The sequence below is a fragment of the Trachurus japonicus genome, chromosome 24 (assembly GCF_045865225.1).
Source record: "Trachurus japonicus isolate A0001 chromosome 24, Traja_1.0".
NCBI classification, from domain to species: domain Eukaryota; kingdom Metazoa; phylum Chordata; class Actinopteri; order Carangiformes; family Carangidae; genus Trachurus; species Trachurus japonicus.
The window spans coordinates 15,938,866-15,965,611 of NC_140930.1; the positions used below are offsets into that span (position 1 = coordinate 15,938,866).

At 41.4% G+C, this 26,746-nt stretch overlaps 1 protein-coding gene across 2 annotated transcripts in view; it reads left to right on the top strand.

The window, feature by feature from the left end:
- Positions 1–26,746, top strand: part of grm1a (glutamate receptor, metabotropic 1a) — a 32,602-nt gene that overhangs the window by 3,361 nt on the left and 2,495 nt on the right. For both annotated transcript variants that reach the window (XM_085770277.1, XM_085770278.1), the window contains exons 3-8: positions 1,921–2,170; positions 17,071–17,306; positions 18,726–18,972; positions 19,603–19,771; positions 21,867–21,993; positions 24,287–25,220. In XM_085770277.1, coding sequence (XP_085626403.1) covers positions 1,921–2,170; positions 17,071–17,306; positions 18,726–18,972; positions 19,603–19,771; positions 21,867–21,993; positions 24,287–25,220 — 1,963 coding nt within the window. The remainder of the gene's footprint in view (positions 1–1,920; positions 2,171–17,070; positions 17,307–18,725; positions 18,973–19,602; positions 19,772–21,866; positions 21,994–24,286; positions 25,221–26,746) is intronic.

The window sequence follows — 26,746 nt, forward strand, 5'->3', positions numbered from 1 at the left end:
TGGAGAAGTTTTGAGCCACTGTAAATTTGTATACATGTGACTTCATATTATGATTTGCCTTTACCCCGACCTTTAAGATGTCATATGTAAATTCACTTGTTTGTTTTGCTTAATCTTTAGTGGTCTCGGAAATAGTGGTCATGACTGGCTTAAGCTTATGAGTTTTCCCTCTCCGCCACCTTAGACAAGTTATAAATGCAGCTTGTTGCCCGTAGCAACAGCTAGGGATGTGAAATTGCATAAATTACCTGTTCCGATTATCATCAGTCTGGTAGGAATACTCAAAGCAGGTTTTCAGTGGTCACTGTCAAATGGGCTGTCAGCTAATGCACCACCGCCCACCTGTCTCATAGCCTTGATGGAAAGAGTAAAATAATTGGATATTATTATTTCCATTTACCTGTGGGAGAACGAAACCAGGCAAATGGAAATATCATCAAAGAACTATTGGAAAACCAACACATGGGACCATTGTGTGCCAGAGTAAATGCATTACTGTGATGGCTATTTCATCTCCCGTCTTCCTCGTGCTATAAAACCATACCATGCGCAGATAGAGTATTTGTTCTTTATATAAGGGGAGGGCGGAGTGGGGGCCCTTACGAACCTGGCCGCTCATCAAGGAAATTGCACAACAAATGTGTTTAGATTTTTTATGGATATTTGGTCTTAATTTCCTTCTGACTACATACACATTCAAACACACGCACACACACACACAGTTACACATTCAAGGATGCACCAGTGATGGGATTGTGTGTGTAATCCAACTCTCATGCTAAAGAGCTGTGGGCTTTATCAACAATCCAGACCATGGCACATTAGTCAAGCGCTGTAGTTCACATGGAAACAGAAGATTTAGACTCAAACAGCTTTGCAGGGCTCTTGATTGTGATGGCTCGATTTGGTTGGTTAAACAAGGTTAGCCAACTTCTATCTATCTACCCATCTACTGCTTTTGGCTTTGATTGCAATCAGTAGTCAGTAAACTCCCCGACACTCATTATCAGAGGATCAGAGCCTCGGCTCACTCGGGGCTTGACACACTGAACAACTGCTGGGGTGTGTGCTTTAAGTGTAATAGACTGTCCATCACTGAAATAATTAGAAATGTATAGTTGAAAGTAATTACTCATGCTATTTAACAACAGCACTCTGTTTTTGCAAGTAACAAGGCATGTAATGCTTGTGATTTCAGACACATTGGTTGTGTCATTTATAATCAGAAAATAATATAATAATCAGAGATGTCACAGGCAGATTATTAGACATAACCACACAGGCTTGTTTTGAGAAGTGAAGGTGAAAATATGTCACATAGAGGCAGGGCCGGCCCAAGCCTCCACAGGGCCCTAAGCAACATTTTATTTTGGGGCCCTCTATTACTGCCAATAATACCAATTATTGATCACTTACACACCAATTTATTTCATTTTTCTAATCTGTCATTACGAATCACCATTTTAGCCTGCCATGTTTTTTACCCACCTATGGTTTTCAATCTGAAATGGCACCAAATTCAGCTAAAAGTGCAGCTTGGGGTTGATTTAGACTAAATATTCAAAGTGATACCACTGAGTGGGATACTGAATGTCACCTAGGCCTATTAAAAGTATAACAAACTGTAAACACATCATCCACTTTTTTTTATGGTTTTAAATACATCAATGTGAAGTCCAACAACAACAATTAAAGATTTTTGCAATTACGCAGAATTTCAGGCAGAAGTTATGCACTATATAGCTTTAAAAAGTTAATTGCAATTTGGGGTCCTAGTGGTCACAGGGCCCTAAGCAGGTGCTTGGCTCGCTTATGCCCTGGGCCCGCTCTGCTTAGAGGTGATGTTTTACTGTTTGCGTCCTTGTTATCAAGGTGAATGCTCACGATTTAGTAACAATCTATTTTCTTCATTACCTACAGGAAACTATGGGGAGAGTGGCATGGAGGCCTTCAAGGAGCTGGCCTCTATAGAAGGCTTATGCATCGCCCACTCGGACAAGATCTACAGTAACGCAGGGGAGAAGCACTACGATCGCCTTCTGAGGAAACTACGGGAGCGTCTACCCAAAGCTCGTGTTGTGGTGTGTTTCTGCGAGGGCATGACTGTGCGAGGTCTCCTGATGGCCATGAGGCGACTGGGAGTGTTTGGAGAATTTCTCCTTATTGGCAGGTATGTTTTTTTTTTCTTTTGTTCTTTATTAACCCTTTAAATCACGGTTGAGAGCATCTCTCTGGATGGCAAGAAATCGGTGAACAGGCTGGTAGGCTGTGAGGTGCTCTGTTGTCTTCCTGATGTGCGTGTCACCAAGGCAACCCAGATGAATTAGACCACATACCAATAGCACTGAATAGAAATGTTCTCCAGCAATGAATAATTGGTATTTCTGTCACAGATACAAAACTAGAGAGGGATACAATACCGCTGGTCCATTCTCTCCTTGTTTGATTTTTCAAAGCACTGGCAGCCATTCCTTATAGAACAATCAAAAAGAAGCACGCACACACACATATTTGTACACAGGACAATACTGAGTCAACGTGATCTGCTTTTGATTACTCCTTTGGATATTCACTCCATCACTTCCTCTCCACATTTCTCCTCTTCCTCTGTCTGTTAGTCAATGTTGAGTGACAGTGACTGACTGTAACAGCAATCTTAGTCATTTGAAAAGGGCAAGTAGAGTCGTCTCACACACTTATACAGTGGCATATTACACCATGCAATAGCCCTCAAGGAACATTCACAGTTGTCAGTAAAAGCCCCAGTAACGTTGATGCTACTTTTCAGTCCATTCATGCAATATCTTTCCCCCCATCATCTCGGAGAGGGAGGAAATCTTTGGCAGCGGCCTGTTGTAGGGCAGTTGTCAGCCGTATGCTACATGGGGAGGACATTAATAAGACAGCTAAGGATGACTGAGGCTTGTAGCCGAGCTAAGCAGTATTCATTGGAGATTTGCTGAACACTGCATGAGTGTAGCTCAAATTGTGACCCGTCATTCCTCCAACAGGAAGAACTTAAGAGACAAGATGTAGTACCAATTCCGTCACCATCACATCAAGTTATTCAGATTTTGAACCACAATCCTCTGAATCAGAGGGTGGAAAAAAACTGAAATTCACATCCTAAAATACACCCCAAAAAAGGAAATTAAATGAAGGCCAAATTAAGAAATTATGAATTAATTGTAAGTGTTGCGCCTTTTTAAGTTTTAAATTTTGTAGAAGAAATGATTTACACTAACTCAATAGATTTTGCGTAATGATGCCAGTTCTCTTTGTCCTCACTGGACTGTTCCTCATGCGGTGATTGGTTATTGGTGTTTAGGAAGAATCATTTGCTCCTCGATTCCTACAGTACTTGTTCAAATTAAGCCCCTAGACTGTTTTTTCATGTATGTAGTTCAATTATAAAGATGGTGTATGTCATATAGTTTGTCAGTTTTTGTTTTGTTTTGTTTTGTTTTTGTGTGTGCAGCCTGTGCACTGTATAGCTTGTTACTGCTTGCTGTTGATTCCATTGTTATCCAAAATCTATGAATACAGTACATCACTGACATACACCAATGTATCGGATGACTGGTTACTTAACCACCACAAACATGGACACTGTAGTTTATTTTTGAGAAATATTTCCAGTGTATTACCACAGATAAGGGAGTTTGGAAAGTATGAAGACTGAGACTAAAACAGTGTTGAACGTGTAATTTGTCATGTTGAAAAATGATGTACTTGATGTAGGTTACGTTGTTGCATTAGATGAAATCTGGAAAAGAGTTTTTGTTCTATCCAGGATTCCCTGGTCTGATGAACACCTCTCTGCCGGCTGACTCTAAAGGATTTGTTTCTCGTCATTGCCATTTTTCTTCAAGAAGCCTTTTCTGTTTCCTATAAAATCTCCCAGTGGTGGAGAAGTAGAGAAGACAAGTGCAGCTTTCACCCGCTTGTGTTTATGTTGCATGTGTTACCTTCAATGCATATGTGCATATTTAAGTTCTTGGCAGGGGCACTCTTTCTTTTCAGATGCAGAACATGCCTTTTAAATTATCCATTATAATGACACTCTAGGGTTACATTCCTTCCCATATCTCTCCTTTTCTCTTCCCTCCATAGGATGGGATGGGAAAGTGGGTCTTTTTTTAGCTTTTGTGGAAGTCTCCATGGGCGAAAGAAATGCTTCTGGGTCACAGAGAGAGAGAGAGAGAGAGAGAGAGAGAAGGAGACAGAGAGACAGTGTGGAAAAATGACAGTGGAAGTCTGGGCCAACGCAGATGCCAAGCCATGTGTGTGTTTCCTGGCATGTACTGAACAGCTGAATGATGCTGGCAGACAGGTATTAGCTCATCAAAGACGAGCTTGCTTTCCTAATTTATGCTTTCACCTCTAAAGGAACCTCTTTCATGAAGAGAGAGTGCGTGTGTGTGTGTGTGTGTGTGTGTGTGTGTGTGTGTGTGTGTGTGTGTGTGTGTGTGTGTGTGTGTGTGTGTGTGTGTGTGTGTTGTGTGTGTGTGTGTGTGTGTGTGTGTGTGTGTGTGTGTGTGTGTGTGTGTGTGTGTGTGTGTGTGTGTGTTTTCGCGCACAGAGCTACCGAGAGCTGAAAGGATGTAAAATACACAAAGACGAACAAATAGTAAATGAAACAAAGTGACACAGCAAAGAGAGTAGGCCACAGACAGGTCAACTATCTCATGCAAGCATTCTCAGGTGTATTACTGCAAACTGTTTTTTTTTTCTTTGCTAAGTCAGATCAAGAAATTAATAACACTATTACGAATAATGTAACAACTATCTAAGTGGTCACCTTGCAAGGAAGCTGGAATCCATCGTGCCAAGTCCACTAGTTATCTGCAAAGTTAGCAAGAATCATCTACCTACGTGCTAACAACCTTTCAAATGTCCTCAGACTAAAATTTGAAAGCACTTGTCTCTTTCCTTTTTCAATTCAGCCAGCCATCTGACGCATCGGGTTAAGTAAGGGGCTAGAATTTCTGTACTGTGTCACCTAAACACGGGTGAAAATGAAAAGTTACATTAAAAAAGCAACCTCATACACAGGATTGAAACCAGCATGTTTCAAATCACTGGTAATACTGTTCACACCATGGATTTTTGTTATTGAGAAAATGTAGCTTTCAGTCAGAGCAACCCCATCAGGCCAATCAACACAACAATTTAGACTTAAATAAAACAGCAGTCACCACAACAAAATGCATTACATCTCATCACCATCAAATGGGAATGTTGACAATATTGCATTTTGAGAAAAGTGGTGTTTAAATTACAGCACCACTTTAGGACAGTCAATGTAATTTGTAAGAATAAGGACGGGTGTGTGCAACAGGTTCCATAAAAACCATTGAGAGCTGTGAAGCAGTTATTACCACATACTGTCCATGTCCCTATAAAATGCTCCTTCCCCCACCCTCCACCCCCATCTCATTGCACTTAGCCCGAACAAACAGAGATTTCGAAAATACAAGAGTTGACGTTGTTATGGTTTTTCCTCCTCCACTCGTCATGTAAAACCACGGCGACAGGCAATAAATCGCTACATAGCAGTGGCTAATAACCCACTAGTAGAGTGAGAGGAGAGTTTTGTTTCTGAGAGCTGTTGTTTTTGCTGTGCTGCCAACCTGCTCTTTAGACAAGGGCCAGGTGTGGCAATGTGCTCAACCCACTTTATCCCTGACCTGCAGTCTACTCTGCGTCACTTCAACACTCCACTCGGCGCTCGGCTATTGTCAGTCAGAGGAGCACTTTTATTTCTGTCTCTCTGATGTCAGTCATGATTTTGCCAATCAGCTGCCTCTATTACTCTACGACTGCACACACACACACACACACATGCTGCTAGACAACAAATATTGCATGCACAAACTCTGGCACACAGATATAGAGACATGTTGCTGACATAGATTATACTATAGTACATTGTTCCAATCAAGAAGAAACAGCAATGTCTGTCGTCTTGTTGTACATTCCAGAGGGATTTTTATTAGATGAGAAACTTATTCTACTTGGGCAGAATGAAGCAGGAAGCAGGGGAAATGTATTGATTTAACCTAGTTTTTTAAAGAACAGAGATGACTGTGTTTGCGCTGGGACTTGGTTGAGGAGCAGATTAGGAGACTCAGTCAATTCTGTAATAAATTGCCTGGAGATGGATTAGAGTAGATCTGGATTGTTTTGGCTGTAGAGTCCCCTTGGACAGGCCGAACGTTGGAACAGACAGATGGGTTGATACACTTGTTGTGGCACTAATTCATTTTTTTTTTAAATGTTTACATGGGATAAAATGACCATGTGTAATGTGCAGTTACAAACCCTCATTGCCCTCTTCAATCTCCCCTCCAGCTGCAGTTACAGCAAAACCCAAGGAAAAAACAAAAATATAAGCCCATATTATGACCCATAGATACGTTATGTTGTCAGGCGACATCCAATGGCAAGTGACAAGAGAAAACACACAGGACTATCTTACAGGCATTTGATTCACATATGACAATAAACAGTGAAACTGTTACGTTTATCCAGGAACCACACACCTTATTATAGTAACCATGACAACAAAGATTTTTTAAATGTTGAGGAAGTATTTATTTCAATCGATATCATAATCTATTCCTAAACCTAACCAAGTAGTTTTAGCAGCGTGGTTATAGTCACCACACAGATGACTGATACGCTGCTCTTGGTACAGTGACTTGTCAATCATGGTTACCAGGACAACAATGGTGTGGTGCAGGTGCTGATACACAGGTGTGATATTGCAGGGTCATATCAGAGAGTTGAAAATACGACCTTTATGGTTGTTAAGGGTGAGAGACTTGTTGGTTGGATGTGTTGATAGTCAAGCTGCGTTCACCATTTACACTTTGAAAATCTATTGTTGTTGTGTTAATAGTTTCTTGTGTTGCCAAACAATGTGAACCCATCCTCATTTATCATTTATTAAGAGACTTTAAAGGCCTTTTTCTTAGTTCCTGAAAAGTTCAGTTACTACTCTGGGATGCAGTTTGAAGCACTGTCCTCCTGAACTTCCCCTTACCTCGTTTGACAGATGACAGTGACAGCATCTGTTGCAGTGACAGCGTCTCCCTATAAAAACATTAAAGTGACACATTTAACCTTTCTCTCTTGTAGTCAACACGAAAGAACACCAGGGATGAAACTGTATTTTCAGAACATGTTCTCCAGGAAATACACAAAGTTTTGTTTTACCTTTCATAAACTATCAAAGCCTGAGTTGAGCATCTGGCAGTTCCATGACAAATAGACCTTGCCAAAATTAATTAGCGCAACACTTTTTTCCTCAAAGCCTCTTTGAAGTCTCTGCTGTACAGCTTTCCTCTGAATCCAGAGAGTTTAGGACATAAATCAGAAAACAGTCTGACCATGGCGCATCAGAGAGAATACACTAGCTGCAGATGACTGTATGTAAAATATAGGAAAATTTGAATTTCTTTGGAGTATGGCCACATGGCTGGCAGAGGGGAGTTAAAAGACATTAAGCTTCACCGGGAGACCAGGAGTGTTGTTTGACTTTATCTCAGTATTGATAAAACCAGAATTAAATGTATTTATCTATCAGTGTGTGTGGTGAGGAGGTATTATTGCACAATCTTGGAACATTAGAGCATCATGAGGGAACAGTGTGTGCTACATAGCGTGTACTCACAAAATGGCCACAGATTCCTTGCCTGTTATTTGACCACAGAGAGCAATATACACAATGACTCCCAGGAGCTGGCAACCCTTTCTTTTTCTTTTTCTCTTTTTTTTTTTTTTTTACAGATCCACCACCACCACCATGCTCTTGTTTTGGCTCTTTGCTGAAACATTTCCTCAATTTACAAATTGTGTTAGTCAAGATCTTATTTTTCTTTTTTTTTTTTTACCACACCACCAGAATAGTATTTGTGCTATGTAAAACAATACAATAAGCAATCCAGACACCAATATTTAACTCTTAAAACCTTCCTCATAAACAACATCAAACCATCACAAATTCTGTAATAGAGACACATGATTGGATGACTATATGATGCAAACTAGCTCCAGTAATCACAGCTTGAAATCGGGAGTATAGACGATTTCATGCACACACACACACACACACACACACACACACACACACACACACACACACAAAAAATGTTTACAAATTCTCTCAGGTTCACCTCGAAAAGCGAAGGCGACACGCATCCTTAGTGCTGCAGCAAAAAAAGTCATTTTAGAAATTGAGCAAATGAGAAATGTTAATGATTCATACACTGCATTTTCAAATGTGTCAGTTGTGACACTGATAGAAAATGTCTTAGCGCTGAAAGGGATGCGTCGTATCTGTTAAAATATCTGGCAGTGTGTGTGTTTTTTAACTGAGGTTTCCCCGAGGCGAACGCAGTTAAATTCTCCTGGAACACTCTTAAGTTTCCACCATGGAATACAAATCTTTCCACTCAGCTGAAAGTTGCTGCAGATTTGAAACCACTACTGTATGTACGTGTATCTTTTGTTCTCGTTCCTTCCAGTTGCCGTTCCCCGGCACCAAGCTGCCTATAGTTTCTGAATGGCAACATGGAGTGAGCCCTCCTACCCATTTGCCCGCCTGCTTGCTCTCTTGCAATTAGCAGTGTTCGTTTTTCTCTCTCCCTCTAATGCTGTCTGAATGCTGTTATTACTAAACATCATTTGCATAAGCTGCTTTTCCACATGTAACGCTCATTTCTGTCCCTGCCTTACACTCACAGTTTTGGTTGGGGTCCCATTTTGAATGCTCAATTCTTGTTTTGTTTTATTGTTTGTTTGTTTCAGACAAAATGGACACTGAGACAGAAATGTGGATGTTCTACCTCTGTAATGCTTTGGCACTAGTCATTAGCAGGTTATGACTGTGTCTTTTGAGACAGCGGTGAGGTGCAGAGAAAGCTGTGAGCCCACATTGTGTGTGTCACGTGCAATTCTGCATTTGGCTGTCCTATTCGATTTTCTGTAACAGAGGGGGACTCAGGTTTTGCTCTGAGCTTGAATAAATGAAACGTTTAGGGCGCCAAAGAGAGAGAGAGAGAGAGAGAGAGAGAGAGAGAGGAGTTGTGGCGCGACACATTTAGCTGCCTTTTTCCTGTCATCTGCGAGGCTTTCATCTCCTCCCCATCTCAGGAAGAAGAGCGCGGAGGATGTGGAATTCTGCCTATTGACTCCTTCTTGCAAGCAATTTGGCAAATAGCGGGGCATGAGCAAAAAAAAAAGAGACCTTGTCGCTGGCAACAACACTTAAATAAATGGGTATCTTTTTCTTCCAGAGTTGGCGATGCACAAGAGGTTAAGGCTGGATTTCTGTTTCTAGGGTTTGGTGTAATGACTCCTTGCTGAATCAAATGTTTAAAAATATATTTAGATTCATGAATAACACGATCAAGCAAATCTGAGACGTCAAACTGCATAACTTGTTGGATATTATTATTACTTTAAAGAGAAAATAAGCAGTTGCTACAGTACATTGCTAGCCATTTCTCTCCTCAGGGCTGTGTTTTGACTAAAATCTTAAGTTTTTCCACATCATCTATAATTCTCCTCTCCCTGCCTCAGTATTATCTAGACATGTACGCAGCATACATTAATACCCACAGCTGACAATATGCTAAATGCTTCTGTCATTAGGCTTCCTGTTAGAGCACAATAGTGACTGACACATTAGTTAAGAATGTATGGGAGTGAAAGTGTGAAGGGTGGAGACAAGACACTAAACAAAACAAAAAGAAGAAAGCAGAAGAGGAAGTAAAGTCGAGCAGCGAGCCTCCGTCTTTATGTTATTCTCTCTATCCTCTCCCTGCGCACTAAAGCAATCTACATGGGAGTTTAGTGAGAGTTCACTGGGGCAAGTCACGCAGGAATCAAGCTCAAGATAATTTTTGTTGGCAGGGCAGGATCTACTCGAATAAAAAGGCTTGTGTGCTCGCGTTGGGCTACCGTCGCCATGGAGATTTTGTTTGGACTCATGACAGAGTTGGTGCGATTGTCTCAGTGCAGATCTGTCATTCAGTCTGTCAGCGCGGCTCCAAAACACAATAGTCCCTTCTTCAAAAATATGGCTGACATCTGAGAAATTCCTCCCAGCAACAACAGTAACAGAGATTGTAATTATATGATACGGACACACTGTCGTCGTTCATCCGGTAATGGAGCCCCTTCCTCCGTTTACTGGTATATGTACACATGCATGTGGCTCTGGGAAGTATATTCAAGTTGAGTCAGGATTCGTGATTGCATCTGTTTGTGTTCCACTAAGCAAGGGAGCACAATGAGCTGCATCTGAATATTTATAACACGCCTCTGATGTTAATTGAAAGCAGCCACACATTGTCAAGGACATCTCTCTGTTTCCAATTGATGCCTTGTGTTCCCTTGTGCGAGGGGATGGGTGAATGACATTGGAGTGATCAAAAATAGCACAGTGGCTTTGCATGTGGACATAGTTGTCACATCATGATTCGCAGAAGCTGAAATGCTTTCTTGTACAGACAGCTAACGTTGAACCAAAGTGCATGCATATAACGTGTGCACACAAAGAGAATAGTGAATGGGGCTGCACCACACATCAGCCATCAAACCATTAACAGTGTTAAGAGGAAAATCAGTAGCAATAACCAATTATCATTTTAATCAACTGTATTAATATAGTATATATTATATATAGATTTTTTTTTTTTTTTAATTATATATATATATATAATCTTTTAAAAAAAATAATTCATACCAAAGGAGAAGAATCATGTGTGCACCCAAAACCCTGTTGGGCACAGCAGGATACAATGGAAAAGGAGAGGCAGTCCACACACACAAATATGAACACTCCCCAAAATTTAATGATGCATTGCATAGTTTTGGCCATCAGGATATTTGGTAAACAAATATAATGAGATCTACCAAACGGGTCTGTCTATCCATGGTACCAAAACAGAGGTTGGTTTCTTCTCATGAACAATTACATTGTAAAAATGTAATGAAGCAGGATATAATTTACTTCTTTAATGTGTATAGTACATTGTTTTGGAATAAGGACTATTAGTTCTTTTTTCTGTCTGCATTTAGAGCCTTCTTTTTGTTCACTTGGGTACAGTACTTGCCTGACAAGAACTTTTAGGATAGATTATAATTAATACAGACCTATTTGTTATTAATGAAAAGCTTGACATAAGTGGATCTTGCAGCTGTTTAAATTGTAAAAACTACAACGCCAGAAAGCAACATGCAACCATTTATTTAAAAAAATGTAGGACTCCTTCAACAGCAGCACTCTCCTCCGGCTCACATAATGGTTTTTACATTAAACTGACCTACTAATAATAAGATCTTGTCATCCATCACTCACTGCTACAGCTGATATTCAATGCACAGACTTTGTCATGGGGTTTAGTAGTGAACTGACGTCCCTTGGTGGTGAGAAGCAAAAAGGATTTTCTCCCAGCAGTGTTCCCTGTCAGTGTAGAGGAGACTGATCTCCCAACTCAAACTGGGGCATGATGAATAAGTAAAAGCAGCCTGGATGGGCTTTTAAAGGCTCCCCGGCTCACCCAGGGCCCTCTGTGTCACCTCAAGAGAGTCCTGCTGCTTCTGCCATGTAGCTAACAAGCCACCACCACCACTCCTGTTTTAACTCCACATAGAACTAAGAGAAATGGTGGATAATGGGATACTATAGAAAGAGAGAGAGAGAGAGAGAGAGATAAAGGCAGAGGGACAAGAGGGAGCTGCAGATCTGATGCAGTTGCAGCGGCATATGAAGAATCAAAACAGAAATGATGGCCTTTTATAGACCATACATATACTGAACATGTAGGAAAATAAACACACAGATAAATGCACATACATAATTAGAGAGAGAAATGACCCACAAATATCAATGTAATTCTGAACGAGATAATCTATATTGTTAGTAGCGATGCACGATAACTCTCTTTTTTCCATTGCGGTACTGAGAACTAATAACTTCCTGCTTCTCAAAACCAATGCTGATGCCGATGATAACATTATAATGTGCACATTAAGTTGAGAAGAGAAGAATAAAGGTTAAGATGTAGTGATGAATTTGAACCAATATCACTACTGAAATCACATCATAAACAAGAACAGTTATGACTCTTCAAAAATCAACATTTAATATTGTTTCAAATCAAGTCAGGCAGAGAACAGACTGAAAATTAGCGAAATCAAGGCAATGTTGGCTAACTATAATTGGCTTAATCAGAAAAAGATGTCATTATCAGACTTAACTGTGTATTTTGGCCGATAATTATTGTCTGATCATTATCAGCCAATATTGAGCCGATAATTATTTGTACTGACATAGGCTACTTTTGCTGGGATGTACAGATTATAACCATAATACTTCTTCCAGCACTTAAACACTTGATAGACCATGAACAGAAAAAGAGAAAAGAAATTACAATAGATGTGTGTGTACTTTAAAACCAAGGACTTTGTGTATGACCTTTTAAAAAGAGTGTCATTCCTCTAATCTGACCTGTTGATATTCTGATGGTTTATGATTGGCAGACAGTTTAAAAGTTTTTCCTGAACTTTTATTTTAACACTCGAATATAGCAATTAAGAAACTCTTGACTCCCCTATCCTCCCCTTCCTCTTTTTAAAGTAACTCTTCCCATTCATCCTCCTGGGGAAACAGCGCATGTGATTAAATTTCTGCCCTGCCAATTAATTCATGGCTTCATAAATATACAAATGTGCTATCAAACTGGAACTAGATCATCCAGGAGAGTCGGGGGAGCTCTCAGTCTACTCACTGTTGTATACTACTCTATAAATTATCCAGCTGATGGTGCGCAGCGCTCCTCTAAACAATGCTGCACATCATCAAGTCTCAGTAAATCATTGACATACACACATCCTATTATTTGGCATATGTTTTCAAAGGAATAGAAAGCTGCCTGCTGAATTTACAGAGATAAGCACTGACGCAAGTAGTTCATAAAATAAACTTGGAGAGTTGAGGGGAGAAGAGAAATGAAATTAAGTATGGAAGGTTGAGATTAGCCTTAGTCTTCTTGGTTTTACATGTCTGGCTCCATTGTATCCTAAATCAAACTGCAACTCCATCTGTGGATCAGCAGAAGATGCACCCGCAACTCTGCAGCTTTCTCATTTCACCCTAGTGCTGAATTCAAAATCTTTTTAAAGACTTTAATCTGATATACAGGCCTCTGAGGTCATCAAAAAAAGGCTCCTGGTTGTGTTCAAAGTTCAAGACTCGCAGTGACCGAGTTTTTCTGTGCTCAGGTCTGTTTTGAATAAGCAATATGTGCACTTGTTGCATTGTCACGTATCACAATGATGGTTCTTTGCAAATAGCAGGTACGTACATTTGCAAGTTAAAGAGCTCATGCATGCTCATGCATAGTAAAATGGCTGTGTGTTTTGACAGGGTATTGTCTGATGTTGCAGACTGCACCTTACATTAGGCAGATGCTGGTAAAAACGGGTGTCAGGATCTTAGGTTATAGAGCAGTTTAGGTCAGGTCAGAAAATTCTGTTGAGAATTGAAATCTCATTTCAAGACCTAATTATTCATAGAGGCAATTTACTGATGTTTCCTTGATTTGATTTGCTCTTGATCTTCAACGTTTGGTCATATAAACAATAAATACATCTTCAATCCCTACAGTGCTGAAGTGACTTGGACATTGAGGTTAGACTGCTATCAACAGCCAGTGTGAGCTTCTTTAAAACATGACCTCAATTTTTCTCTAACCCATATTTTTGTTGCCTGAAAGTACAGGGCCCCAAAAACAGTCAGTTGACTCATATGACAACCTCTACCTTCGTAATGGAGGAGTTCAAACTAATGGTATCTGTGAGTTTTTCGCTGTCGTCATCTCTGCTGCGCTGCTTTATATTCCCACCCGCTGCCTTGTCCATCTTCAGTACATCAACTGCAAAACTAATAACGTACTTGAACAGCGCCGACTCCTTAATCTGCTTAAACAGGTGTTCCTGCTGTATATTTCACTCAGGTTATGTAATAACGGGCCTTCCGATACGCAGCGTGAAGCCGCGGAACATTGAGGTGACATTAAATCAGATTTCGTCCCATTAGGCGTCCCTCTGGTGGCCCGAGAGTTTTGATGAGCTGTTTGGTGTTCTGCCAGACAGCACGATCCTGTGAGAGAGCGGCGCAAGTAGAGAGAATGTCATTTTACTTCATCACAAACTCCACTGTGAGAAACAGTCCAGCATGTCTTCAATGCCTGCTGCATTATTCATATAGTGAGTGTTGAACAGCGCTCCCCCCCTTCTCTCTCTCCTTCTCTCCCTCTCTTTATCCACAAACCCATCTGTTTCCCTCTGTTCTGCTATAATAAATATGTTAAACACTGAATTTTATTGAATAGGCCACATTAAATGCAGTTACCCTGTCAGGGAATGTGACTTTACAATAAATACTCTGAACACACACATATCTGTAAGGTAGTGTGTGTGTGTGTGTGTGTGTGTGTGTGTGTGTGTGTGTGTGTGTGTGTGTGTGTGTGTGTGTGTGTGTGTGTGTGTGTGTGTGTGTGTGTGTGTGTGTGTGTGTGTGTGTGTCTTGGTGCGTCTGTCAGTAGGCTACTGTATACACTGAACGACAGAGAGGGGACAGAGACAGTATTCACTGTCTACAGCGAATGAACAAAATGTGACCAGGACCAATGAAGTTCACGTGTTTCGGACTCTAAACTCAATTAGGGGAGTGAAAACTGACTCAGCTGAGTTGTGCTTCATAAATATACAGCAAAAAATGAAGAGCACATCTTAACAGACATAACAGGCAGACATGGAATAAGATGTGAATGTTGCGATCTCAGGGGACTGTAGTGCAGGAAAAATGTGGAATATATATATATGTGTATTGTTGTGATTTAGGGGAAAATATCACATCAGTATACAGTCATTTCTAAACATTGATTAGACTAAAAACACCTTTCTGGACTTTATACATTTTGTATAATGATATACACACCGTGTTTCTCCAATATGAGCAAGACATTTGCCAGAAGTAAATAAATGAATTAATTAATTAATTAACTGTCAAAAACATTTAATATTGAGGGTGTTTTTATTTGTTTTATTTAACTTAAAAATATGAGGTTGGTGATACGTAACATGTGTTATTGTTTTTTATCCCACACAAAGGCCAAAACTAGCAATCATACATTTATGATACATCATACATTATTGTCTGTGTAGCCAAAGCCTGCATGCTGCAGGTTATTACTCTGTGCTACAGAGCTTCTAAATTGTCCAAAAATTACTGAAAACATGTTGATGATGCAGCCATCTCATCGGTCGACATGTTCCTCCATTATGATGAATACAGGCACTGGTGCTTCTTTTGAGGCAGTCTCCCTTATGTCTTCCTGGTTAAATGCAGTCGTCTTTGAGACACAGTGGGCAGTTCAGCAGTTCACTGACCTTTATGTGATTACTGGTACAGAGACGACAAAATCTGTGAGACTGCCGTCAGGGTCGACTGGAGATGCATAAATTATTTCTGGATAACATGGGACCTATTTAAGGAAATTTCCATACATCTGTCTCCTGCTGCCCATTATATGTTGAAGCCTTTGAGGCTTTTAGCTTGAGGACACCTACCTGGATCACACTGGTCTGATAGTATCCTCAGATTTGGTTGAATGTCTTTCCCATCCTGACTGACAGTAATTGTGGACATAAAGGTCAGAGACTTTGACCTGCACACCCTCACACACAAACACACACACATATCCTTACACTTATCCATCACCCAGAATATCCCATGTGTGCGAGGTAATTGGTTCCATGGTGAGTCATACCTAATTGGTGTGTAGCTGTCAATAGCACAGGTATTTCAAGGCAGTAGCCTCGCAGCACACATTAAAGCCAGACAGACAGTGAGAGTAAAATATGGCCAGAAGCCCTCACTGGTTCAGCTTTAGAGAAAGAGCAGAGCTCAGAGCTGTGCTTCTTTATCGGTTAATTTGTTTTTCTGTGTCCCCATCACTGGTGTTTTCCACTTCTCTTGGAGCCCACTGGGCAGCTGCGTGTCCAAATTAGCTTGGTAGGGCAGAAAGGTTACACAAGCAAACAAACAAGCAAGCTGAAGGGATTGTGTGAAGCCTACAATTACAGTTGAGGAGCTATTGCTTCGACTTCCATCCTCTTAAATTGTGGATCTCTGCGATGGATTCAAGATAAGCCTCCAACCAGTGCTGTCGTGCTAATTTAACATCGTACAAGAGTGGCAGTCTCAGTCAGTGTTTCTCTTTATTTAAATGAAAAGAAGACATGGTGACCTAGAGTTTGGGGTTGTACTCTGGTGTGGGTCTGTTGTTATGTTTTGCTTGTTTGTTTTGAACTTGTGAACCTGTCCATCAGTCTTGCTTTTACATGGTTCTGTTTTGTTCTGAGTACATCCCAACTGTACCGTTAGACGACAAATCAATCTGGTTATTCAGATCATTTGGTTGATTTGATGATGAAGTCATTGATAGTGCATTTTTTTCTGAGTAATTATAGTTCAGATGCATTTCATTATCATGAACACATCCCTGTTAATTGACGTCCATGGCTGGTGGTACAAACTGTTGCAGTGAGGTCAGTACAGAATGAGGCCTATTTGCTATATGAGTTGACCAGTTATGTAGATCTTGTGGTAGTTTTCCTGTGCATGTATTTAACATGTTTTCAGCCCTGCCCCTTTCAGACATGGAATGGATTAAATAGGAAATCTACATTTTAAAATAAAGCTGCGTTGTAGCTACCTGTTTTGTTTACATTATGTAAAGTGAAATTACTCTAAAGTGTCAGTGCTCATCAGAAAAGTTTTATGGCCTTGTCAATCTGTATTAGTAGTCAGGGATAAATTGTAATTTGCAATAAAAAAAGACTCATGACAGTATCATCACTGTGTGGCAGCTCCTCTCAGTCTGAGTTATGACAATGTTTTATTCACATTCAGATTTTGTTCTAATCTTTTACTGTTCCCCGTGCGATCATCACATTATAGCCTTTTTTTCTTCTCTCCCGTTCCTGCAGTGATGGATGGGCAGACCGTTACGAGGTGGTGGAGGGCTATGAGCAGGAAGCAGAGGGAGGAGTCACGATGAAGTTGCAATCAGAGGTGGTCAAGACCTTTGATGACTACTACCTGAAGCTGCGGCTGGATGCCAACACCAGGAACCCCTGGTTCGCCGAGTTCTGGCAGTACCGTTTCCAGTGCCGTCTGCCGGGTCACCCACAGGAAAACAAGAACTACAAGAAAGTCTGTTCCGGTGGGTGAAAACAGAGAAATTATATATGTATATATATATTTTATAAGAGGTAACAGATCGTTGTAACAGATCAGTACAACGTTGTTTTTTTCATGTAATGCTTTCAAGCATAATCCTCTATTCTTTCATTTAGTACAGTGAGTGTAGTGGGTTATATCTGACCTGTGTGCAAAACTGAATAATAATAACAAAAACTGTGTATTTTTATCCCCTCTTTTTTCCTCCTTGAATATTTCCTCCCTTTGCTCTCAAAAAGGTGATCACGGTAAATTGAGTTCTTGACTTGTTAATAGCATTAAAGTCACAATTCAAAATTACTCGCAACAAAATCAAATTAAATCTAAAAAGTAAGAAAATGAACACAGCAAAGTAATATTACGACGAATTGCTCAGCATGCTTTTAATGAGCATAATGATAATTGCAATCAATTAGTGGTTTGTGATGACTATTGCTATCTCAGAGCATTGCAGTCATAGTTGCTTCTCTGCTGTCTTTGTATCAACTTGTACATACCTCTTTTATTCCAAAGACCTTCAAGGTGGTAAGTGCATTTTTCTAGCCATTACCATGGTGATGATTCTTTATCAAAACTGCACCTGCACTCTGTAAGCATTTGACTGCTCCAAAACAGAAAGAGTTTGACTGATGCGTCACTAAGAGCAACACATCTCTCTAACGCCTTAAATCTGATTTAGTCAAATGGGGAGACGTCTTCATCCTGGCAGTGTAAGGCTCTCAGCCGGAGGGAGGATTGCATCAGTCAAACTCTGATGCAGAGCACTGGGATTGTCTGTAGTGTATGAGGAAAAGAAAAAAGAAAAAGGCCTTACACTTTGGAAAAAACTGCACAAAGGAATGGCTCACCAAGCACACACCCTGTTCACCCAAACAGCTGGAACACTCGAAAAAGATGTTATTTAGATGAGGTCACACCTTATGCATGTTGATGTGATAGACAAAATGTTTTAAATGCACTGTCTGTAAGGGAAAGAGAAATATAAATTATTCTTAAACACTGGGAAAATTGTTTTTTTTAATATGAGAAAGCAAAGCATTGCACAATATCTACTTCAATACTGAGGTTTGGCTGTGGGACAGTGCCTTTAGATGGCTGATGATGGTGGAGCACAACTTGGTATTTTGAGCCTTGGGGTTTCCCCTGACAACAGTTGTTCTCCACATCTGTTTCTCATTAAGCTTTGGACATCTTGTTGTGATTTCTCTGTATGCTAATATATTTTGCTGCAAAAGAAGGTTGTGTCTTTGCAGTTAAAATTTCATCATGCATTGTGGAAAAACACCAGATTTTTTTGCAGCACAATATTTATTACCTTTATTCCCACAGTTTAACTGCCCCTTGAATGCATCATAACACACCAGACTAACTGTTTGATGCCCTCTTTTTCCCTTTCTAACAGGAAATGAAAGTCTGCATGAAAACTATGTTCAGGACAGTAAGATGGGCTTTGTCATCAATGCCATCTATGCCATGGCTCATGGCCTGCATGACATGCACGAGGAGATGTGTCCAGGGCAGACGGGGCTCTGTGAGGCCATGGACCCGATCGATGGCAGCAAGCTACTGGACTACCTCCTGAAGACGTCCTTCAGGGGAGTGTCAGGAGAGGAGATTTATTTTGACGAGAACGGAGACACCCCAGGAAGGTAAGAGGATGATGAAGAGGGTGATAACACAGGAAAAAAATGCAGGACGATGAAATAAAGAGAGTTCATGTAATCAACTTGGTTATAATCTATGAATTTCTCTCTTCTCACACTCTCTTACTCATTAGCACACGTGCAAATGCGCACATGTGTGCAACAGATCTTGAACACGAAAGGATGTAATTAGTTTGGACTGGAACAGATTCAGTGGATTGTCCGCCGCGGCAGCCACTTTCATCTCTCCTCAGTCCAACAGACAGCATTTGACAGTCAGAAAACACAGCCGTGTCATTCCTCCATCAGCTAGAGGTCAGGTAGAGCACACCCTGCCTCAGTATAAAAATGAGGCCACAGTGTGCACTGGCATGAGCTCTCTGTGTCACACTAGCAGGGTTGTAAGCCGTTTAAGTGACTTTGGATAAGAAAAAAAAGGTTTTACTAAGCTGTGGAATCGTTATCATTAAATTACCTGTCACTCTCACCCTCTCCCCTCCCCCCTCCTCCTCTCTGATCCTTAACATCACTCTGTTTTACTTTGTACCACATCTCGTCTTATTTTCTTCCCCGCTCACTTAATAAACTAATTTCCGCTCACTGTGGTCCTCCGACTCTCTCCCTCTCCCCGTCCAGGTATGACATCATGAATCTACAGGGTGTGGGAGATGGTCGCTATGACTATATAAACGTGGGCTCCTGGCATGAAGGCATCTTGAGCATCGATGACATGAAGCTGTGGATGAACAGCAGTGACATGGTGCGCTCAGTCTGCAGCGAGCCATGCTCCAAAGGACAGATAAAGGTAGGAACTTGAAGGCGCCGCTCAGAGCAAACTTTTTATTCTTAAATTAACTCTGCAGAGTTAATTCAGTCTGAAAAATCTGCAGCCTGGAAAATCAATAGTCATTAACAGTGGAGAATTTGCTGTGTGACTCTGGAGCAATTGTCCAAAACTACTTAAAGGTTCATCAACTCCAAGTGCCACTGTGTGTTTAAGCCAGGAGAGCTCATTTAACTCAGCTAACTTCTGCTAGCTAATTCTCATTGTAAAAAGTGGATGAGTTCGGTCAGGCGTGCACAAACAACAAGTTCACAAAATACTTTGTCAATTCCTGTTGAGAATTGTCTTTTCCAAGTTGTCTCTGAGGCTGTACTTAAAAGGACAGTTCAACATTTTGGCAAATTCGCCTATTGCCATAATCTCTATAGTCATAGTGGTAGGTTCTTTACCTTTACTTATAGGTGCATGTTCTTTTGAGATTAGCGGAGCAGAGATGCAAGCTGCTCAGCTAACACAATGGAGGTGAACATTTTTTTTTTTAACCTTTATTTAACCAGGAATAATCCCATTGAGATTCAGAATCTCTTTTGCAAGGGGGTCCTGACCAAGAAAGCAGCACAGTACATCCACATCAAGTACACATTTGGACAACATCAACAAAACAAACATAAAAACAGCTAAAACAGTAACAGCAACATGCTAACATCTCAACTCGATAGATTTAAATTTTCACCTGATCATGGTGTTGACTGTCAGGAGGTTAGCGAAGTTATTACAGTTCATCCTGAGTGAGACATGACCAAATTTCATATAGTAACACAGAAACTTTAGGAAATTTGCGCTTGTATTGGAACAAATGTGTCTGTATTTAAACTATACAGTATATCTATGCAATTTTTTGCCAATCCACTCTCTCCTTGTTGCAACAAAGAGTGAGAGAATCAATACCCTTACGATTCATGCATATTTGAAGCATATTTGAGCAAGCAAATGGTGTTCAAGATGTGTCACTACAAAAATCATAAATGTAGCCTAATTCTCATGGTAATTAAAATCAGCAGAACACAAAGTCATCAGGACTCAGTCCCTGTGGTCCATGGGTGTCTAAATTTGCCAATGGCAATCCACCCAGTAGCTGGAATATTTCATTTTGCATCAGTGGTAGACCAGCTGACCTGCCAACATTGCCATCCATAGATAATAAAAACACAGATTTCAATCAGTTAGGACAGACGGTGTATCCCCTGTGCTCTCAAATGATTGTCTTTACCGGTAACTATGTCACCACTTGGATTTTATTTGCAGTTCCTGCAATAAATCTCAACACTTTGCATTTGTTCTCTTTGGCTGTCATCCAACGCATCCTCAGCTGGCAGTAAACTTTTAAGGATGTTACTCAGGGGTGTCCTACATTTTGGATCCCTGTTTCATCAATTACTTATTATATAAAAACGCTTCTTGAAGGAGAAAGGAATTCACAAGCTCAGTCTCATCTCATCAAACAAGATTGAGAAAGATTCTGATTATAAAACATCCTTTACAAAATTACTTTTACTTCAAAATTGAATCATTACAGTATGTGTTGGTTGCATAAGATGTACTAATGAATCCCTGTGCTATTCACTCCACCTGGCTAAGGGGAAGGACCAGTTCACAGCGAATAATAATAAAATCTGGTGTTGAGCCCAGTTTGTAGAAATGCCCTGGTTTGCTTCATCTGGGGCCGATTGTTTTCAGTCTAGCTATACACTAAGTCGCCCTGAGGGAGGGTGCATCCTCTCTCCTGGCTGCTCACGCTTCCCCCTCGATCTGCTTTGTTTCCTGCCCCACTTATCACCCTGCTTTACATATCACAGTGCTGGTAACAGCTTCTTTGGGAGCCGAATGTAAATTCAACCGGCCTTGTTTTATAAACAGCATGTCTGGGGCTCAAGTAAAAAAAAAAAGAAGAAGCTGCACCAACATATCCTCGTCTTTGATATCCCCTTGATGCTGATTACTTATTTAAGTTGCTTTGGGTGTGATGTGCTTCTTGTCACTGTGTGATCAGTGTTGTGACCGGTGACTAAGATGCCCGTGACCTCGCGTTGTTGATGTCTGGCCTCCCTGTGTGCAGGTGATTCGAAAGGGCGAGGTGAGCTGCTGTTGGATCTGCACCACATGCAAGGACAATGAGTACGTCCAGGATGAGTTTACATGCAAAGCCTGTGAGCTGGGGTGGTGGCCCGATGATGAACTGGCAGGTAGGAGACGTAAAGACTCCTCATCTCTTTGTACTTTCATGAACAATATTCATCCACCTTGTTTATTTTTTGCCCTTTAACCAACCCACATTTATTAATCCTCTCATGCCACATATTTGCTGCTGCTTACCTACCCTGCGCACATTTATGCCTCAGCACCAACAGTTTTTTCCGACTATTTTGTGCTTCCGAAAAACACCTCCCTGCCCCCCCCCCCCATCAACCTCTTCATACCAGATGCTTTTCATCTTCCCGATCCCATGACCCTGCTCTGTTAGCGCTCTCAGCCTCCACGCCGCTCTCCAAAAGAGTGACACTGCTCACTTCCCTCCCTCCCCGCTCTTTGCCTTGTTGTGACCCAGTGGTTGTTTTGACAGCGATTTATAGAATTGAGAGGAGCTCTCAGTTCCCAGGTGTGAAATCCTATTACTGCCATGAGAGGCTTGGGGATACGTTTCAGCAGTCTGTCGAGGAAGAAATTCTCCCTTCACTCTCATTACATGTCCTCGTCTGGAGAATACTAATAGAGAGAGTTGGTATCCTATTCATAGAGTGAGGTTGTACTGTCCATATGTTCACTCTCATGCTCATTTAGGGCAGATTTTTTGAACACTTTTATTTTTGGCTGGACAACGACAGCGGGGCCAGCCTTATAAACAGGTCAGCTGCGGACTGACTGACTGACTGAGTGACTGAGTATTGAAGTTACACCATTGGTCGGCTAATGCTGTGTGTGAGTGATGAGGTCACACCAGTGGGCGGGTCGGCCGAGTTTTCAATTTTCAGACCCATTTTACAACCTTTTCTGCAAAAGTTGCTGGCAACAAAAAGCTACGTTGCCATGACTGAGATTTCTTACTCTCTCATTCAGAGATTATTTTACAAGTATTTATGGCTGAAATCACAGTAGGGCTGTTATATTTAATGTACGCGTTTGGTGATTTAGTCAGACAGCGCCACTGGTATATAATGAGGATTTATACATTGAAGCGCAGCAGCTTGGAAATGGCTCGGAGGTTTCTACGTAGCCTTAATGGGCTGTGTTTCAGTCACCATTTCTTGCTCCGTTGTCTGATAGCAGAAACCGAAAAAACATGTAAATGAGAGCAGCTTTATTGGGAATTCAGCTGTGTCAAAAATACTGCATATGTGAGCAGAGAGAGTAGAAGAGAAGCAAACAGATAAAGGGATGAAACTGGCTGACGCTACAGCCAGAATGCAAATAGCCTATGAAGAGGTCCAGCCATACACTATAGCTTACTGTGGTGTTCCTGTTTACCATACATTCATTATGCTGCTGAGATTCTAATATATAATTTGCAGAGAGAAAACTGTACTACAGAACAGTGAGCTTTGTGTCTGAATAATTCAAAGACCTGCTCGCAGCTTATACAGAGGAATAAGGGATTTGAGGATTGTGTAAGAGTGGCTACAGATAAGTGCATTCCATCTTTGCCACCCCCTGTCCGTTTGCACTCAGTGACACTGATGCCTCCATGAGCTGAGCTGGGTGGGTGGTCAAAAGAAAGCAGGCAACAGTTTTTTTTTCTACAGTGTGCTTTAGACACTTTCCCCTAAAGTGTACCTCTTTGTGCTTTTTGCAGAAGTGCTTTGAAATAACACTTCTGTATAACAATTGGTTTTCACCTCGATTTTTCACATTACTACGTTTCACATTTTGTGTTGAAATTGCCCAAGCTTCCTGAGGCGACACGCTTCTTAGAATGTCAGATTTCCCATGATTTGACATATTGGGAGTTAGCATTTAGACCAGAAGTGGGTATGTGCAAGTATATAGCCTCACCCATGATGGCAATGACTGTAATGCTATTAGCAGCAGCATGTAATTTATGGAGTGTTAAGCTGGGGAAGTCTAAGGATGTCAGTTTTCTCCCATAAAGCTCTGTAAACTTCCTCTCCGTGTTTGGATGACAAGTGTGCAACTAGTGCATCATGACAGGGTTGACACACATAGTCACGTGGCTACACATGCACATTTGGCGTAATGTGAAGATGAGAGAGAAATCTGACAGAACTGGAGCTTTGGGATGTTGCGTGATGACACATGCAAATGAGTTCCTGAGCAGTTTTAGGCCATCTTGGAAGACTGTGGTCCCTGCTACACACCTGACTTCCCCTGTGTCTCCAAATCTGTGCTGATTTTCTTTTCCTCCACCTACCTACTGTCTGCTCATTGGTTGTTTTTTTTTCTGTGCTAATCCACCTCTCATTCACAAATCTGTGCTACAATACGGACAAGAAATTCACCTGACATCTTCTCTGCTCTTTCCAGTCTGTCAGCCTCTGCCGCTGAAGTACCTCGACTGGGCGGATGTGGAATCCATGGTCGCCGTGGCTTTCTCCTGCGTTGGCATCCTAATCACCTCCTTCGTCACCTTTGTGTTCATCCAGTACCGTGACACGCCTGTGGTGAAGTCCTCCAGTCGGGAACTCTGTTATATCATCTTGGCGGGAATCTTCCTGGGCTACATCTGTCCGTTCACATTAATCGCCCGTCCCTCGGTGGCGTCCTGCTACATGCAGCGGCTCCTGGTCGGCCTCTCGTCTGCCATGTGCTACTCCGCCCTGGTGACCAAAACCAACCGCATCGCCCGCATCCTGGCCGGCAGCAAGAAGAAGATCTGCACCAAGAAGCCCCGTTTCATGAGCGCCTGGGCCCAGGTGGTCATCGCCTTCATGCTGATCAGTGTGCAGCTAACTCTGGAGATCACGCTCATCATCCTGGAGCCCCCTGAGCCAATCAAGTCGTACCCAAGCATACGTGAGGTCTACCTCATCTGTAACACCAGCAACGTAGGCATGGTGGCGCCGCTGGGCTACAACGGCCTGCTGATCATGAGTTGCACCTACTATGCCTTCAAGACGAGGAACGTCCCAGCTAATTTTAACGAGGCAAAATACATAGCCTTCACAATGTACACTACCTGCATCATCTGGTTGGCCTTCGTGCCCATCTATTTTGGCTCCAACTACAAGATCATCACCACATCCTTCTCTGTCAGCCTGAGTGTGACAGTAGCACTGGGGTGCATGTTCACCCCCAAGATGTACATTATCATTGCCAAACCTGAGAGGAACGTCCGAAGCGCCTTCACCACATCTGACGTGGTGCGAATGCACGTTGGAGACGGCAAGTCGGCTCAATGTGGAAGCAACAGCTTCCTCAACATGTTCCGACGGAAGAAGCAGGGATCTGGCAACGCCAAGTGAGTCACTTTTTATGTTGTTTATCTTCTATGATTCTATGTTGTTACAAAATGAGATGCCTAAACACTCAAATGTTGTCCAAAGATGATCTATCAGTTATTTGCAGGTGGTTATTTTTTAATATCATAATAATATCTGAGTGTTTATGCATACATTTAAAGGTCAAATTTTAACATCCCACTACCCACGTCTTTGTTAAACCAAACGGATAAATTGATTTAGGTACAATAAGTAGTGAACACTGTTCTATACGGCACATCCCCCTCCCCCTGAGAATGAAATATCATCAGTCCAATTAAGCTAAATTTAGCAGAGCACTCAAGGCGGGACGTTCTGCTGTCTTTCATTTACAGCTAATGGGCCACCAGTGATTCTTAAAGTATAGTCTTCACACATTTAGACTAGATTTAAGACTTGCATATAACTTTTTTGAGATCCACAGCAGTGACACGTGGCCAGGTGTCTACAGTAAGGAGTGGGGGCAGAGTATGAGAGTGATCCCAATATGTTTACGTGTTGTCTCTCACCCCTGCTATGCAGCCTTTCTAATCTTCTAACCCCTGAACCTTTTAAACTGAGCAGAGTGTTGAAGCTGGCAAATGTTTTGGCACAGGGGAGGTCATCCAACTCCTCTCCTGGAGAGCTGCACTGTCACTTGGGACACTGAGATGTTTTGTTATTATTATTACAACCAGGGGAGAAATTTAGACAGTCACCAGCCAGATAATCATGACCTGGTCATAAAGAGCAGTGCCGCACTCAGCTTGCAAGTTGAAAGCTGAAATCTCTTATTTTCTGCAAACCATGCAACAAACAGGTGGGAACCTTCTGGTAAATTTATTTGGGCATTACATTGAGTTATGCTTTATTTTGATGAAGGTGTAAGTAACTTTTCTTAGTTTGATGAGTTTGTTGAGTTGATTACTCTTCCACAAACACACTCAAACTTGTTAAATAAGATGGTGAATGAACAGTATGACTTGTCTCTGTGATCCTTCTACTCCTTGACTATTCAATGGCAAAAGAAGAAAGTTTTTTTTTTTGACACTGCAGCCCTCCAAGAGGGAGTTTTGCCACCCTATTGCTTTTGGTTTATCCTGATTTAACCTCACATTTAACTTCTCTCAGCATGAACAACCCTCCCCTCCCCACCTCCCTACCTAATCACATTAGAGCCAGTCCTAACTCATTCTACGCTAAACTCTGTCGTCTTTAGACCTGTTCAGGCACCTGCAGAAATACTTGTCCCAAATGCATGCGCCCCATTTTCAACTATATAAGCTAACAGTTAGGAAATCACAGTAGCTGGACGGCTCCTGATCCTATAGGCTAAACGTCTGAAGCAATATGAAGATCATAATGCTGTCTGCAGCACATTATGAATCACATTGTTTGTGAAGTGCCACAGTTGATAAATGTAACGCTCCTGAGAGCTCACAAGTGCACACCTTTAGCAAAGCTGTTAATGTTTGAGTCATGTGGTTCAAAAAGTATTTTAACATGCATCGGAAATGTTGAAATGCTG